The sequence below is a fragment of the Phalacrocorax carbo genome, chromosome 1 (assembly GCF_963921805.1).
Source record: "Phalacrocorax carbo chromosome 1, bPhaCar2.1, whole genome shotgun sequence".
NCBI classification, from domain to species: domain Eukaryota; kingdom Metazoa; phylum Chordata; class Aves; order Suliformes; family Phalacrocoracidae; genus Phalacrocorax; species Phalacrocorax carbo.
In genome coordinates, this window is record NC_087513.1 from 131,111,336 (window position 1) to 131,129,262 (window position 17,927).

Below are 17,927 nucleotides of genomic sequence, written 5' to 3' on the forward strand. Positions count from 1 at the left end.
AGATGTTTAAGAATGCTTCTGCTTGGTGATTCAAACTAGTATGATCAGAGACAGAATTATATTAAGCCTTCTCTATAAAGTTACCAGCAGTAAGACTCACAGATACAGTATTTCTTTTAAAATCTTAATTCTGAAATGATATTAGTAATTAAGGCAACTTTCCTCAAGATGACATTAAGACATCACTGATTTTGTCAGATCAAATCAGATCTGATTTTATTCTAGACTACAGAACATACATAATCAGAACAAGGGATAACATTTTCAAAACCAACTGAAAAACCTCAGGACCCTTCTAGAAGCTTAAATGCTTTGGAAGAAATAAACTATTGTCTCTACCTTTATCATGGGTAAGAAAACAGAGGGGAAAAAAAAAAATCTCCTCAGCAAGTATTCAGAAAATTGCATAGCGACCTATCTGGGAAATCTGGCCGATGTGTCCGATCTGTGCTTTGTGCCTATTTCTCATGGTAATCTTTTATCTGGGAACAAAGCCATGCTTGCTGAAACAGCTCTGCTTGCATAAAGTAACAGCTTGTCCAATAAGCAACAAAGGACAATTTAGTCCTCAGTACAAATAACCTGGCTAACTCCAGATGAGCTTGCTCAAGAAACTGAGCAATAAAGCTTCATTCTCAAATAAAGATAAACGACCTGGTTACACCACGCTAACGCAGCCCCAGATAGCATCTGGGTACCCAGGTATACTTGTTCCGAACTAGCCAGATGTGCCCAGCTCTGGCCCAGCCTGAATATACAAATCAAAGGTGATACATAACATTGCCTCAATGTCATTCAAAGATGTGACTTTTTAAGTTCTTCACACAGGACTGGCCTTACCACCCAGAGAGGTGGTTTCACTTAGTTGGACTATGACATCCTGTTTCAAATATTTCACTGCAAACTAAGCTAACAGAAGTCCACAAGTCCAGAAGAGAAGAATTACATAGGAACTAAGCCAAGAGATAGGCATTTGCACCTTCCATAAGAGATTCACTTTGTACCTTGGTCACATTATAATGAAGCTAGCTTTGCTCCGGAACAACATGTAGGTGTTTGTCTGGATGTACGTCTATTGCAACTCAAACTATTACTGTGATAAGCTGGTAAACAAGGGAAAGTAAAGTGATAGTTATTGCTAATTTTAGGAGGCGGTCAGATACTGAAAACGATAGTGGTACCTTGTGGCACCTTGTCGGTACCCAGACAGAGAATATAAATGACATATGAAGAGTATGAGAATATAGGAAAGAATATGCTAATTGCCACAAATAAGGAATTGTATCACTCTTACCTTATTTTTAAAAACAGATTTAAGCACATTAACAATCAAACAATGAATTTATTTCCAGGATACATTTATCATACATAGAAAACAATAGTTATTGTTTGGTTGATTAAACAGAGAAAAAAGGCAAAACAAAAACACAATACATTATTCAAAGTGTTCCATATATTTGTTAGCTGACATTTTAAAAATGAAGCTTTTTTCTTTTCTTTTCTTTTTTTTTTTTTTTTTTTAAAACCATGATCATGAACAATGCATAGTGGGAACAAAGGGTCTAGAAATCTAACATTCCACAGCTGTGAGTCAGTGTGAAAAATAAGACCATGTAGAGGAAAAAACCCCACAGTGAATTTCAAAACAATACATATTCCATTGACAGGCTTCAGATAAGATCATCTGAGCATATGAAATCTAAAAGCAAAGTTGTATAAGGAGAGGAGGAATTTAGAATATTAACAACCAACTTGGGAAGGAAGAAACTGGATTTCTCCAGTGACGGCCTGGAAATAGCTTCCAAACTTTCAGACTAGTATCAAGTGAAGGTCAATTACACTATGGTGCTGCAAAAATCAACCCAAGGTGAACATCTAGAGGTGAGAAATATCCATGTCCGTTTTACTGAATAAGCTAAAAGTACCCACACCGCTTACTGAGCACGTGGAATGACAAAGTGAAAAAAGAAAACAGTTTGATCACCAGTCCCTGAACGATTCAGCGAAGGGCTGGAAAACACATCTGCATGCTCTGAAATGTTCACTGCAAGTTCTTTTCACATTTCAAGCCAATGTAAATGGAATGAATGGAATTGCAGTGTCATATCCTGCTCTTTGTTCCTCTCCTTTCACACTGGGTCAGCAGTGTGAAGATTTCATAAAGCTGCCATAACCGAGGTCCTTCGCTGCCCTGAGTTGCTGCCATCTGCTCTTCACATGATCATAGTGGATGAGTCGACGGACCAAGAGTCACTGAGCTGCCACTTTCTGGCAGTCCCTAGCACAATGCTTCCCAAATGCTGCATTAATACAGGATACGTACCCCAGATAACTCAGCCACATTAAATAACTAACCTATATATAGTGTTACGTGAAAATCAGGATAAAGAGAGTATAAAATAACTGCTAATATTGGATCTTACCTGAGTTAGATTCAGCTTCCTTACTCACAAGGTCACAAGAACAAAGCTGAGGCAAGACTGGTTGTGAGAACTGGTCTGAATGCAGGTGTGCAGAGTGCGTATTTTACAAATAACTAGGCTACATAACCCTTTATAATCCTTCTTCATCTGTCATAAATGATATCCAGATAAAAATTCAGATCTTTCAGATAGAAGACACACAGAATTTGTTTTTAAAATTATTTGCTACAGGTCACCTTTTGCCATCATGTAAAATTTATAGGAAACTATTGGGAAAACTTGGACTGTTGATGTTCTAAACCGAACAAAAATATATGCCTGTATCAAGAAAGCTGAAACACTCTGACTGCCATGTGGAGGTCTGTCCTGAAAACATTATTTCTTCAGTATACTCTACGCAGTCTTGGTCATCCCAGTTATGATTCAGAAAAGCACAAATAGCAGCATTTAGAGTGATGGATTCTAAGGTCACCCTGAAAAATCTGTTTGTAGCTGAGGCCTCACAGAAAGCAAGAAACATATTTTAAACATCAGCTGAACAAAATTCATGCAGCTGTGGTTACATTATGTCCATCACTTGTCTTCTGTTAACAAAGAAATTAGATCAGTTACGGGAGAAAAACATAGCTGCAATTTTAAAATGCAGAGAAAGCCACAGAATTCATAGAAAGAAAGAAAAAATAAAAAAGGCTACATTGCAGTGTATGGAGGACTGCTCTAAGTTATCCCTAAAAAAGCAGCAATACAGACAGTGGCTGCATATGTATCTGTTATATGTATGTATACACGTATACACCCCCCCCCCCAAATGCTGAGTCATCATCACTGAAAAATATAACTGTCGATGCAGTTGGTTGTTTCATTCTAAATAAAAAGGATGAGTTAAAAGACTTGCCATTGTGGTTCATAAATTTGGGCTGACTAATCTGAAAGTTTGCCCATTCTTTTTCTAATGAAGTCTCTTTCATTTAACTTGTATGGAAGCAAGCTGGTTTTAATTTCCTAAATTAGCAAAGAGCATGTAACTTCCCACATGCTATGAAGTTAGCCATTTTCATGTCTTATCATGCATTATCAGAACGTGCCATGGAAGTCTTTGCTGATATAGAAAAATTCTCATAAAAAACAAATCAGTTCATCAACCGATTACACTTATGGAATTCATCTGGCAATTTTCAAGTAAAAGCTACTTGAAACAGTATAACACTTCCCAATGTTAGACATTACTTTTTCCATCTGATACAGATTTAAAAAGCATAGTATATACATAAAAAGTAGTATGTACCCTATCTTTAGGAGTGTTCTGTTTTACACTCCAGTCAATACGCCCAATAATAGTATTGATGGATTCTGTATTAAAGAATACGTTACGTTCTGAGGGGCTAATTAGAATGAGAAGTGGAAAGATTTCATTTTAAGGAAAGGCTTCCTTTCAATTTTTACAAAAACAGAAGAAACATTGCAAATAGTCCAGGGTAAAAATCCAACACACAAAAAACATTGTGTCCTTCTGTGTTCTCTCTCACTAAACAATCGAACAAAACCCCACCAAAACCCCTCTCAATAACTGTATGTATGGCACTTGCTTATCAGAATGTAATCCATATGTTAGGATTATAGAACAATGAAATGGATCCACTGAACAACTTTTTCTCCAGAGAGTGGTCCAACCTAACTATTACCTTTGCCCACAGGTAATCTAAGATGTACTGGGTCACCATTCATACCCAGTTTGCTTAAAGTCTTGATTCAAAGCACCTGTACGTAACTAAATCAACTCTTCCTCAGTAGAATTCCAGCACATGGAGAAAAGGACCCATGAATTATTTTTAAACACTTCTAGTACTATCTCTCTCATAGAAGATAATCAAGGTTTTTACAGTGTACTAGTGTCTGTTTTGCTAAAACCATGACCAGTATCTTCTCCACCCTCTTTTTGATTATGAGGTCAAACACAGACTGAAGTTCTACTTCATATAACTGTGGCTTTCAGTGACTGTGTAAAGTAAAATAAACTGGGTTTATTTTCCTCTGATAAAACATCATGTTTTGGTAGCACATTAAATAACCAGGAACAACCTGCCGGCCTCATTATAGCAGATGTAATTTCTGTATGTTAAATCAGAAAGTCTGTTTTTTTAATCTCTTGCCTACGTCTCCAGGAAGGGTACTATGCGAAAAGATTGTCCCAAGCAGTTGTAGTCAACATGAATATATAAAGTTTCAAAATTGAAATGTTTTTCACATAATATTTTTGAAATCACCATAGATGCATTTGTTTTGCTGTAGATAACAAGACAGCACTGCAACTCTGATACATAAACAGTACCCATTTTGAAAAGTAAATATCCTGTCTTACAAAATGGCATTAAAGCTCGTAAGTGCAAATTTATTTTGTGCACTGTAGATTGGACAAGACACAGAGACAGAGGAAAGTGGCACAGAACCACTGAAAGGAAGAGCTCAGATTAGTAAGCACCCACTTTGATGAGTGAGCAGGCTTCTGAAGCATGGCTTCAGAGCCAGGCTTTGTGCAAGAACCAGGCTGCTCCTACCCTTCCTGTCCACAGAGAGATGGCAGAGTGGCCCGTGAGAACTGCTTCCCTGAAACCTCTATACGTTTCCAGGGGTGATAATGAGTTAGACTTTCCTGAAGAAACAGAAGCCTGCTGGTAGTTTATGATAGGTTGTTTTTCCTTTCTTGCACTTTTTGTGACTTTTAACAGTCCCCAAAGGGACCGACTCATGCTGGATTGACTGGAGGATTTAATGTCTCTTACCAGGATCTGTGCCAACATGCCTGGGTTGAAATAGTCGAAAATGAGAGGCACAGGCCTGCCACCCCACAGAGGTGAACTTCAAGAGGCCCACCCAGCCTGTGACAGCGCTGGGGAGGTAAGTAAACTAACAAAACAACAAATAAACAAACATGCTCTCTCATTACTGCTGGCATCACCTGAAGAAAAGAATACATCTTAAGTAAGTGTGAAGGCTACTGTGCAAAAATACAGTAACACACCAGTGGGTAAATGCAAACATCATAGTTACACATCCATGCAGTAGTGCCAGGCATTGGGCTCAACCCCGCTTTTAAAATTACCCAAGCTTTTACCTCTAGTGCCAAGAGAATCTATGTTAGCTGGTCATGAATGCTTCAGTACTCCCTGAACCCCAGTATCTGTGAGCTTAGCTTCCACTTCAGTTCCTGATGGAAAGGCCGTTGCTGTAAAGGAACTCTGAGCTGCAGCAGCTCCTATGGGGAGCACTGTATGAGCCAGAAGTTGCAGGGTGTTCTTCAAAATTTTCTTATTTCAAATATTTAAGCTCCCAAACTAGAGATTATTTTTTTATTTTTTTAAAATATCAGCCCATATTGAGGCAAGGCTCTGACTGAACCCAATTTCTATAAACAAGGCAATATATCACAGGAGGACATGACAGTCAATATGTAATCCTATTGGGCACAAAATATTACAGACTTAAAGAGCTTCAAAGTATGTCAGACATACTTCAGCCAGCAAAACACTGACTGTTCTTCCACTGTTCACTTCAGAACAAGGATATGATCTGTATTCATTTCAGAAAGCAAAGTTTAAATAGTTCAATTCACAATCATATTCTTCCTCTAAACAATTCTGATCCAAGACCAGCTACAGCTAAACGTCATTGTTAGCTACCTTTGAACAGAATGAACCCTAGCAATGGAAAACAACACTCTGAAATACAGAAAACCACCAGTGAATTACTGTACATATTACATGCATAGCATCAGAAGATAGACACCATAAAAACAACAGGTTTCACTTTTAACTGTAAACAGGTATAACACAGTATTATTTTCTGAGTAAAACAACACAAATGTTACTTATCACTTAGGAATAACTGCGCACAGCATACTTCAGCACTCAGAAACTAAATTTCAGTTATCTTGTAGCTATTGCTGACAAATATTGCCTTTAAAAAATCTTCAGCTGTCATGATACTATACAACTGAATGTGTAAGAAACACAGACATGTGGGCTTTGTTATCCTCCCACATGCCTCACTCTTAACAGACTTTGGCACTTCTCATTTCCATCCTGAGGACAACATGCTTCCAGTCATTTTGGCCAGCTGAAAAGCAAAGATACTAACCCATATGGCCTCTCTCTCCTCATTAACACATGGTAAGCGTTTACTTAGCTTTTCACCATTTTAAGATCAGACTTTAGGGCTTCTTAGAGTCCAGTTTGGTCGAATACCAGATTAAAAAAACAAAACAAGACACTCAAGACTATGCTGACTGAGAAATAATCAGAGACCACACAGATTTTCTGACAATTATTCAAATTATAAAATAAAACCTAAGTGGTTTTTTCTCCCACTTTACAAATGTTTGAGGTTAAATAATTCCCTTATTTTGAGATCTAAATTAATGAAATCTTAGGCTTTTTCCTGTGAAGCTTTACAATACAATTTCTCCAAAATTAGTATAGTGCTTAAAGAGTATATAAAAAGGTTCCTACTTCTTTCTATTAGATTTCCCATTACTACGGGCACAATGTTGTACAGTTTTAAATTATAACAGCAGCCACCAGTGATTGTTCTTTCAGTGTCACTTTAAGGGAATTATTTCAATCTCAGTACTGAAAAAGTTTGAAATGGCAATGGATTAATTATTTCTGTGTACTTTCAGAACCGATGGAAGCATATCCAATGTTCTATCGTGCTGTCACCATCCAAAGTCCCAGTGCAACGTTGGCAGCCAAAAGTGCACTACCACAAAGCAAAACTAAAAAGCCAACAAGCTCTCTGTTTTGTTTTTCTACAATCAGGGAGCTAAGAGTGGCTTCCAGGAATGAGTTTAATATCCACTGACCATCCAAAGCAAAGCAGGGTACAGCATTGATGACTGCCAGTGCTCCCGACAGTGAAATTAGGTACCTGGTTGACACTGGTTAAGGTTCATGAATAATATCCAAGAAGATGTAAAAAAAGAATACAAAATATTTTATTTCCAGTGTGCAGAGAGAAACATATGAGGATTATTTTTTCCAGCTGATATTCTGTTTCACAGAAATTACGTGAGTACAATGAGTTTTACACCATAACATACCAGCTCAGAGAATTGCCTTCATGGATTCATTTGGTTTTAAGCATTAGGCTTGGATACTTAAACAACCTGCACTCTTCACAACATGGATAAACGCAGGAGACAGCAAAACCAAACTTAATACTCCCCATCTTCCTCCCTTGCTTTGTGTGGTTTTGGAGGAAGGTTATAGCTCTGACTCCATGCTTGAAGTAAGAAGGTATTCTAGACCTATGACCTAAGTCTGAAATAATGATTAGGAATATTTTCCAAAACACTCCCTTGCTGGAGTAAGTAAATGGCTAGAATATAATTGGAATTCTGGCCTCTCTCTCCTACTTACCTGTTAGACAGAAAAGTTGAGTGGATTTCTGTACGTGCATGTGCATGTGAGAATGAGGCAAGGGTAGATAGTTTTTATTGTTGGTAAAGGCTTGCTAACTGTAATACTTACCTCCATTTTATAATGGCCAGACAAGAAGACAGATGACTCAGAAAGGAGATGGGTCAGTGTGAACCTTGGTGTCTTCCCAGAAAAGGGGAGCTTACGTAGCATCTTTACTCTAGTTTTATGGACTACACTGAACTACGCTGTTTAATTTTTCTAAAGCCATGCATAAACATTTCAGTTTCTAAGGCTAAGCATTCTTAGATTAGCCATATTCAAGCCTACTAACCTTTATGTATGCGTATATAGAATCATAGAATGGTTTAGGTTGGAAGGGACCTTTAGAGGTCATCTAGTCCAACCCCCCTGCAATGAGCAGGGACATCTTCAATGAGATCAGGTTGCTCAGAGCCCCGTCCAACCTGACGTTGAATGTCTCTAGGGATGGGGCCTCCACAACCTCTCTGGGCAACCTATGCCAGTGTTTCACCACCCCCACTGTAAAAAATTTTTTTCCCTATATCCAGTCTAAATCTCCTTTAGCTTAAAACTATTACCCCTTGTCCTGTCACAACAGGCCTTGCTAAAGAGATTGTCCCCATCCTTCCTACAGTCCCCCTTTAAGTACTGAAAGGCTGCAACAAGGTGGCCCTGCAGCCTTCTCTTCTCTGGGCTCAACAACCTCAACTTTCAGCCTGTCCTCGTAACAACCCCAACTCCCTCAGGCTGTCCTCATATCTATCTCATTCATTAATAAGCATGTATTAACTGAATTATCATCCTGCTTTTGGAATAGGCTTTTCTCTTCTGTAGAAGAAGAAGGAAAAAAAAAAAGAACAACCATACACTGTTATTTAGGTCAGTATAGGGACTCAAAAATGATAAAGCTCTGACATACTGAAGCTGGCCATAATATCTCATTTGCCCTGCCATAAATTCAGGCTTACTTTGACTTTCTCGTCAGAGCTGTTAAGACTCACCCTCAAGAAAGAGTTAAAAAAAGCACTGACCAAAAATATCCTGCTAAGCACACGAAAGTGAGAGTTTTCATTTTGAGCTTGGCACATGAACAATAATCAATGCAGAGATAGGATAGAGATGTCAAAACTCTACAGAAATGTTTCAGAGCATCCTGTCTAAAATGATATCTAACTGAAATTTGCTGGGTCACCAAATTCTAATCAGTTCCCTGCTTGCCTTAAAAGAACAAACATACTTCAAAGGATACTTGCAAAATGTCTCTATCACCACAGGCAGATCGATGCTTAGAAAGTTTTGTCGTGGTACAAAACTGCTGAGACTTACTGAAATGAAAATATAAAGATAAATGAAACATGAACTGTCATTCTGGGATTATAACATTATGTATTTTTGGATTGTAGTTTTGCAGAAAAATCAGATCTGAAATGACATTTCTTCAAAGATGTATAACCAATGTAAATATTATTCTGCTTGGGTTTTGTTTGTAAGAGTGCATCTTTCTTAAACATGGTCACTGTCAGAGTAAAGTCACTCCACAAAATACAATTAGCATGATTTCAGTAAAAGTAGATCTAAGATACATATTTTCAGAGGCAATTGGACATCTGTAGTCATGAAGGCCACATTGTGTAATTTAAGTCCTTTTCAAAGAAAAACATATAAAAAGAGATTATAGTTACCAGACTTTTTCAGCATATGCAGTCCACATGTATACATTTATACTGTGGGTGCACACGTGCACTTCCTCTGAAGGCCAGAAAATTCTCTTGCAGGACCTGCAGAAGATTCCCCCCCAACCCAAGGCTAAAGCTCATGGTGTATAAGGAGCAGGGCAGATAGGGAGCAGACTTCTGTGACTCTGAGAAAGCAAAGGCTAGGAGATGATGCACAGCTGCATTACGCATCTTATCACTAGTCAACCAGTATGTAAGTAGCTTCCTTTTTCTGTTTTCAGATGATACCGTAAGTGACTCCAAGATGGTGCAACTTAAAAACCTGGGAAGTGGGACTCACCATCCTTCCTGTAAATAGTGACTGGAAAATTGCAGTGTCAAGCGCTGCATGACGTTGAAAGACTTCTTTAGTACTCCAAATTCATCAAAGGTGTACATGAAGCTTCAGCTGACTGCATGTCAAATGTTTATGAGAGACTCCTCAAAGAAAACTGAGGTAGGCTGAGGCCTCCCAGAGTGAACTCTGCTCCATCTGGGTTGTCTCATAAAAAGTCTTGACTCAGTCTCCCAAAGTAAACAGCAGTCTCAGTCTGCCAGCCTCAGGGACCATTTGAAAGCCTTAGTTCTGTGACAGCTGGAAGAAAGACACCTTTCCTGCTAGAAAGCTCCACTCATAGCAGAGCAGAGTCTTATCCCCAGAAAGAAGCGGTTTAGGCAAATTAAGGCAGAATTAGGGCATCACCTTAAGAATGAGCTTGCAGTATCAAAAATAGTCACCCTGTCCCTAAAGAACAACTTTGGATGCAAGTTGAGGCCAGCCTCAATGGCCTGAATTTTCCCTGCCAACCTGGGAAAAAGTTATAGCCATAAGAATTACCATCTCCAAAGAGATCTTAAAGCAAAAGTTAAAATCCTACTCAATTAAAGTATCCCTTGGGAAGGGAACAATTTAACACATCCTTTGAGAAATTTTAAAACCATAGGCTAAGAGAACACTGAGAACCTCACAGCACTAGTACATAACATACCAAAAGTACTGCTAAGTGTGTCTTAATTAAGAGCAAGATCAGATTTCTTCAGGTTCAATAAACAATTCAAGGACACCAGAACAAAGATGAAGGGAAAATAGTTCCAAAGGCACATAAGGCGGAGAACTGGTCCACTCAGTCACATAAACACATTTTCTTCTGTTAATAGAGGCCTTTCTGATGAGTCAGAAGCAATAATTAGTCCAATGAGCAATGTTACCATGGGATGGAGGGTTTTGGATAGCAAGGAGGCCCAAAAAAAGGATGGGTTTGGTGCGGCAACAAGCAGAGAACTTTCCAATACCCAAACTGCCACAACTGTGCCAAGACAGCTTAAAAATTATGTTCTCTCTTACCTTATCTTAAGAAAAACCTTTGATTTAGGGGAACTGAGAGGAAATAAACAAGACTCTTGGACTACTGAGTGAAGAACATAACAGACAGAAATCCTGGACACCACCCAGCTCAGAAAGTCAGAGGCATCCAAGTCAAGTGATATCCAAAGCAAACAACTCATCAAGCTGAAGGCTGGTATCAGAACATCTGATCAGACCTCTTGTTCATGAGCCAAAAGAGCAAAATGGCTGAGGCAGCCAGTGTATTCAAAGGTTTCAAAAGGCACACGCTGCAATATACTGTAATTTCAAAGCTTGACTGCCTCTTGACAAACATCTAATGGCCACTAACAAGTCATCACCCTGAACCTTAAAATCATTGAGAATGGATCACTAATCTCCTTCCCTTTTTGTTAAATTGACTTGTCTGTTGTCCCTGACAGACACTAGACATGGTTCTAAACTCCAAACCTTGCTGCTGAAGCAATCTCTGAAACACACAGAAACTCTTCAGGAAGTTGCTGGACTGAGCTCTATACACTGTAATATGAGGCAATTAATTTAGTGGCTGTAACAGATCAAACCTAATGGCAGCAGGCAAATCTGTCCTTCAAGGAATAACAAAAGAATTACAAAAATTATGTTCTCCAGGCTTTTCTTCAGAAGACGCTGCTGAGAAGAGGTGAACAGCAGTGCGGCTGGGTGAGAGAAAACAGTCATTGTTTTCCCACTCTAATTAAACAATTCTTTGACCTGGAATTAACATTTCTTTTGTTGGCTAATGCTAGATGGTGTTGGCAAATATTGAGAAGAATGTACAACGGACACAATTTTAATTAGAAGTGATTTGGAGACTAGGTTGACGAAAGAGCTTTTCAAAACCTCTTCATGGGGGAAAGGGCATGCATGCTATGGAGGAGAGGGACAGTATGGCATGAGATATTTCCATGTCGTCTCCAGAAGAACTATACATGTAACCCTTTAATATAGGCTGAAAGCAAAGAAGGATCATCCTCAGCTATAAGGGGAAACAAGCACGGAAATACTGAGAAATCAGACTGTACCAGATAGACCTTCATCAGCAATTATGGCTGTTGTTGCCCAAAAAGCTCCCCAAAGCTAGGCAGTGGCTGTTTTTCAGAAGACGTGGATACAACAGAAGTAGGAGACTGGTCCAGTCTGGGGAAATTATCTTCTAAAGGTAAGTTCTATCTTCTTTTCATGAAGGAAATCTTGCAGTTTTTGATCCTGATGGGTGATGCAGATACAGTAACATACAGGGATATGATCTTCCCTCAAGCAGCGTGAATTCCAGATGTGAACGTTAGTCACCAGATTCTTCCCAACCAACAAGGGCCAGAGAAGGAAGCCAAGATTTTGCAATATCAGAAACGGCATGAAGGAATGAAAAACCCCATACAAAATAACGAAGAAACACTGCAAAGTTGCATGGTAATAACGACAGGGCCCTCCATTAAATAGCATCTGTCCAACATAGGGAGAGCCTCTAGAGCATAACAGGCCTGCAATAAGAGAAATCTAAAAGCCTCGAGTAACACCACATGAATTAAACCCACAGTATGAATTTATACTGGGTTACATTAGACACTTTTTACAGAGAGAATGCTAATTAAAATGATTAATCAATGTGTCCATCCTGAACAACACGCATTCATAATCATTCCTTCTGTTTTAGCTTTGGCCAGATCTCCAGCACTGTAAGTTCATTTATTATTATGATTCTTTACAGGTGGTTTTTTTTAATATACTGGAAACAAAAGCTATATATAGCATCCACATCAACAAAAAATATTTTTGCTAGGATATTTTACTTTGAGGAAACAGAAACATTTCATAGAAGCAAGCTATACAGTCTATTTCTTATAAATAGCTAATATGGATATAAATTTTTAAAAATATTGTATCTGGAAGCTTCTTCAAATGAAAATATGAAATAATTACTGCTTCTCCATAAATCAGGACTATCACAACAACAATACAAGCCTAAGTAGAAAATAATACATGCGTAATCTTAGAATGTTTTTCAAACATTACTTTAGTGACATTTCTAGAGAAAGTAACATCATGGTACACACTAGTGCAACTCCCATATCAAGTTGTGTGTTAAATGTAGCACCACTCTAAAAAGTAATGTGTCCTGCAGGCAGAAAGATCACACTAAAGAATAAGGCATTTTGCTAAAACGTATTCCTATTTCAAAATTCACACAGTCCAGGAAGAAATTATCTCCCTTTCTTTACTGTAAAAAAATGGTTACCACATTCTGATTGGTCACACTTTGGGGGTGTGTGTGTGGAATCTAACCTGTTGGCTCCAAGACAATATTGTACAGTGCAAAGTCTGAAATATTTAGAAGTTGTTTCATAGGAATGCATGGAACTCTGTGATGCTGCAGTGGGCTACCTGCTGCCCAAGCCAGGATCCTATAATTTTAGCTCTGGTGTTTTTCCAAGGGGAACACAGAGCATGGGTTGCATTTGCAGCAAAGTTTGTAATGAAGTCAAGCTTTTAGCTTTCAAACGAACACATTCAATGTGCAATTCCCAGGGTACAGTAAATCACTTTAGAATTATATTTCTGTAAATATGCTGTATAAATTGTGTTTTCCCACAGTAACTCCTTGAAGTAGAACTACTTCTTCAGATGCAATAACATTCTTCTCTGACTTCTGAAAGACTGACAGGTTCGACGGTTTTGCAGAATTACTGTTCTGTAGGAAACACTCCAACATATTGGAAACAAGAACGATATTAATTGTTCTAGAGTACCTACAGTTTGTATTGTTAGAGACCAAGAAGGGGAACTTAAAATAATTATCAAAATCTATTCTTAAAATTTGTTGCTGCATTTGGAATCATCAAATATAGAACTGTGTGTAGTTATCACACAGGTGAACAATGTTTTCCTCCTAAATGGCAAGATGGCAGAAATAACGAGTGAAGAGATCATATTTTGGGCTTAAATAAGGGTATAGCATAAACAAGTAGTAATAAAGAATTTGTCACGGAGTATCAAAATATGACCAGCACAGAAAGATAAAGACAGATTAACTAAAAGTATGTTTATGCAAGAATGCTAATGGATTTACACTACCAGATTTCACCACTGTTTCTAAAGCTCTTTTGTACCTATTCCCTGTGCTTATCCAGAAAAGTACAATGCCTTGCTAAGGAGGTACTTCAAGGTGTCTGAAGTAAAATCCCTCCGTGAGGTTAAGCCCTCTGTGAGGAACAGACAGGTTCCTCACAGGAAAGGCAGTAGTTTAACACTTCATACTTTTTTAAGCCCATCTGAAGCTGATTTTCACTGTGCCACTCAAGCTACTAAGTAGGGATACTGATGAGGTTGTTCATTCTTCCCATACTTGCTCCAAGAGCAGAATTACTTTTTACTTGTATACCTGGCTCAAGGATATAAGATTGCCTAAAGAAGAGCCACAGTCCATTTCAAAGTAAGGAACTAAACCATTATAGTTATTTAATTCAGGGCACTCAAATAAATAAATAAATAAATAAAAACAAAAAAACTGTGTTGTGATTGTACTTGTGGCTCAGTAGTCATGGGAATCTGTCACAGACACTTGGATATTAGGTGTGATTTAAGCAGTCATGCTAATATTCCAGGCAAGGTGTTAGAGCAAGATGCCCTAGAGATTTTACAATAGCATTTTGAGAAGTTTACGTGTTAGGAAAATGCAGGTGCCTGGCTCCCATAACTAGCCTGAGTGAGATCTGGTATAGAAATAGCCCTTTCATACTTTTCTGAAAAAACAACCATCTCATATCACATATGGTTTCTATTACCTTCGTAACTCATTGCACTGTGCACATTTCATTTTAGGCCTGAGTAGTCCATGTCTCTCCACTGGCTGTAACAAGAAATGGATTCTGCATTAAACAAGTTAACTGACAAGCGCTCCAAGACCTTGTTCAAGCAGCCAGGTGAAGTAAACCATATTAGAAATCTTTTTTGTTAAACTGTTTTAAGAAATAATACCAACCTGTGTACTGAAGATGCATGGGGTGTCCTACATACAGCATGTCAATATGGGGTGGATGTTTTACCCTGATTAGCCTTGTTTGGTTCTCTAAAGAAGGAGTCACACAAAAGCTTGGAACAAAGTCCTTCTGGCAGTCCATGTTGGTTCGACAAACTTTGCTGGCCTCAATAACTTTTCGTGCTGGCAGACAGGCATACTGCAAAAGGCAATTAAAATTATTATAAAATTTAAAGGTATTTTCCAACAGATCAGGAAAAAGGTACTATATATTCCTTTTTAAAATAAAGGAAGTGCCACACTGATATACTACCAGCCCATGAAGAGCTGAAATCTGATTTTTTTTAGGTTTTTTTGTCAAACCCTGCAGAACCTCTACCTGATACATATTCATCTTGTCATTCTATTTTTGGTGGAATGGGGAAAAGAGGTGTGCACATGTACCAAAATAAAAGCTAACTAATTTTAAAAATGTACACACATGCACAACAAAAAAATCAAGGCATCTAAGTATAAGTCAGTGATTTCTAATGAACCGAGCCTCTATCAACATACTAGTGACTTACCTGTTTAAGAAGTTTTAGTCTTCATTGATCTAAAACCTCATTTGGATGAATAAAACATTCTGTTCAGCAAACAAACCAACAAACCTACCAGCTGCGTGGTAGCTAAGAAGCCATTCTCAACTAAGATGAACACAGGACTTAATGCAGTGCTGTGTCCCAAGTCCTACCTATAACACTCTTTCACTCTACATTCTGAAAGACCAGATCTTTCTTGCTCCCCACGGGGCAAAGAGAGTATAGCAGAAAGGAACAGGAAATGTTTTTTTCCCCTCATGTCTCTTGTAAAAACTCAGTGATAATCTTCCTTTTGTTCTTAAACAGAAGCAAGGAAATTTCTTCATCTACTGTTTGCCTTACGAAAAAAAAATAAAAAGGATTTTCTTGCTTCTTGGCCTGAGAGTTACACTGCCCATAGATGCGTGAGTGTCAGACACTCTCCATTAACCTCAGTACAAGCTCTTTCCATTGTAATGAAGGGGAGAGGGCACACTTTCAAATACTGCTGCATAGCACTGCAGAGACTATTTAAAATAATTGTTCAAAGACTCACAGCCAGTCTAAGGATACTTGAAGGTCACAGGCTTCTGGATGCTTTTATTTCTTCTCTGTTCCTAAGTAGCACTATAAGCTTAAGAATGTCAAAGCTCAGTGGGGTAGTGATTTATCAAGTCTTGCTGAACTCCAGAATGTTACAAGCCACTGTCATATTTCAAATGAACTGCTGGTCTATGCTCAGTTCTTAGCGGTTAAATACCACAAAAACACCCTGGAGCAGGAAGTTTACCATTGTAGAAATTCTAAACATAGCAGATGTAGGAACAGATTTATTTCCATTTCTTTAGGTATTTATCACTAGAGGTCAGAACAATAACAAACTGGTACATGCAGAAAAGTTTACACAGTTGGTGCTTGTGCTCTTTTTCTTGTAAAGAGAACTGTTAGAAATATTACATCACTGTCAACGTGGATCATGTATTTTAACAAACGTTTCTGTTCTTTGAAGAGAGTAAGTCCAAATCCTACTGAGAAACTTTATGTTTCCACATGTTACAAGAAAACCAACACGGTGAAAAATTGGACAATCTCTAGGACCTTCCCTTGCATGTTTTTAGGTTAACCTAGTGAGCAGCACTATTGGCTTCAGACAAAGTAACTGAACAGATAGCCCAGTGCTTTGCTTTGCCTGTAGTTCTTAGTACCTTTAAGGACTGAAGCACCAAAGTAAGCAATTTCATCTTGTTCACAAAAGTTGTTTTTCTCACCAATCTTCTCATCCAGTGGTGAAAATGGGGAAGGTATCTTCCTGCCTATAGGAACGACGGGTGTAAGATCTTTTCTGGTTCTTTCAGAGACTCCCTGATCTATCATGGGGAAAATCATAACTAATACTTCGGGGTTTTAAGCTGTAAATGGGGAGAACAGCATACACACATCTTTATTACAAACTGTAGGTATTCTTAAGCGCTTGACTATGCTGCATAAATGTTGGTAAATATTACTAATTTAATTTAAATAATTTCAGATTTATCAAAGAGAATTAGCAGTTTAAGTAACTTACCAGGTGGCTGTCCGAGTTACTGCTATATGAAAAGCAAATGTCTGTGAGGCTGCTGTTACTACAACATTCAACTGTGCCGTCGAGTCTTCTATAGACTAAAGAACACAGGCATTGAGCAAACGATCAATATTATAGTAACTTCCTGAAAAGAAATTAGTCTCTGAATAAAGTTAAACAAGCATTCTGTTGCCTTCAAGAATTATAATAATGCACAGAGCCTAGCTGTGGTTCAGTCACAACTGAAAATAAGCTTCACCACTTTAACAATGTCACCTGATTTCGATCATTTCACATACTGATTTTTTCATCTTAATAAATCTCCTCAAGATACTGGGGGTCTACCACTGCAATGTTCTGAGCATTATGAGTTACAACGCACTTTTATCCATTGCCCCTAACTTGCATTAAAGTTTGGCATAGAAATTTGTTATCTGCTACTGTACTAATTTCACTGGCTGGCTATGGAAATGACCAAGACTCAAAATGTCCTCTTTAAAACGTGAAAGCCTATACAAGATTCAGGTTTTGAAAGCTCCCTAAGCCTTGCAGGCTACAGCAGTGAATAAATGATGTTTTAAACCATGATTTAAATAGTCTGGTACAGAATCTTTGTACGGATGTTCTTTAAATGAATTAAACCTAAGCTACTCTACAAAACCAGCTTTAAAAAAAACAACACAAAAGAATAGTCACTGTAGTAATGTGCGTCACAGCAACACTGCAGTACCTTCCTTAGGTAGATCAAGCCTGCGATACTGCTTGCTGCTTTATCACCGCATCACCTGCAGTCCACTAACATGGAGTTTTATGCCTGGGGCTTACAGGTGCAAGCACTGTACCGTACAATCCTTTCTTCAAGTACCCTGAGGCTAAGCAACCACATAT

At 38.3% G+C, this 17,927-nt stretch overlaps 1 protein-coding gene across 7 annotated transcripts in view; it reads right to left on the reverse strand.

Moving 5' to 3' along the window:
• The window catches only part of MBTPS2 (membrane bound transcription factor peptidase, site 2), a 55,425-nt gene that overhangs the window by 12,341 nt on the left and 25,157 nt on the right, over positions 1-17,927 (reverse strand). For 2 of the 7 annotated variants that reach the window (XM_064474250.1, XM_064474268.1), the window contains exons 8-11: positions 17,043-17,137; positions 14,922-15,117; positions 9,111-9,186; positions 1,323-7,346 (exon numbers count right to left, since the gene is read on the reverse strand). In XM_064474250.1, coding sequence (XP_064330320.1) covers positions 7,124-7,346; positions 9,111-9,186; positions 14,922-15,117; positions 17,043-17,137 — 590 coding nt within the window. In that variant the 3' untranslated portion in view covers positions 1,323-7,123. The other 5 variants (XR_010376456.1, XM_064474278.1, XR_010376455.1 and 2 more) reach the window with 4 other exon arrangements.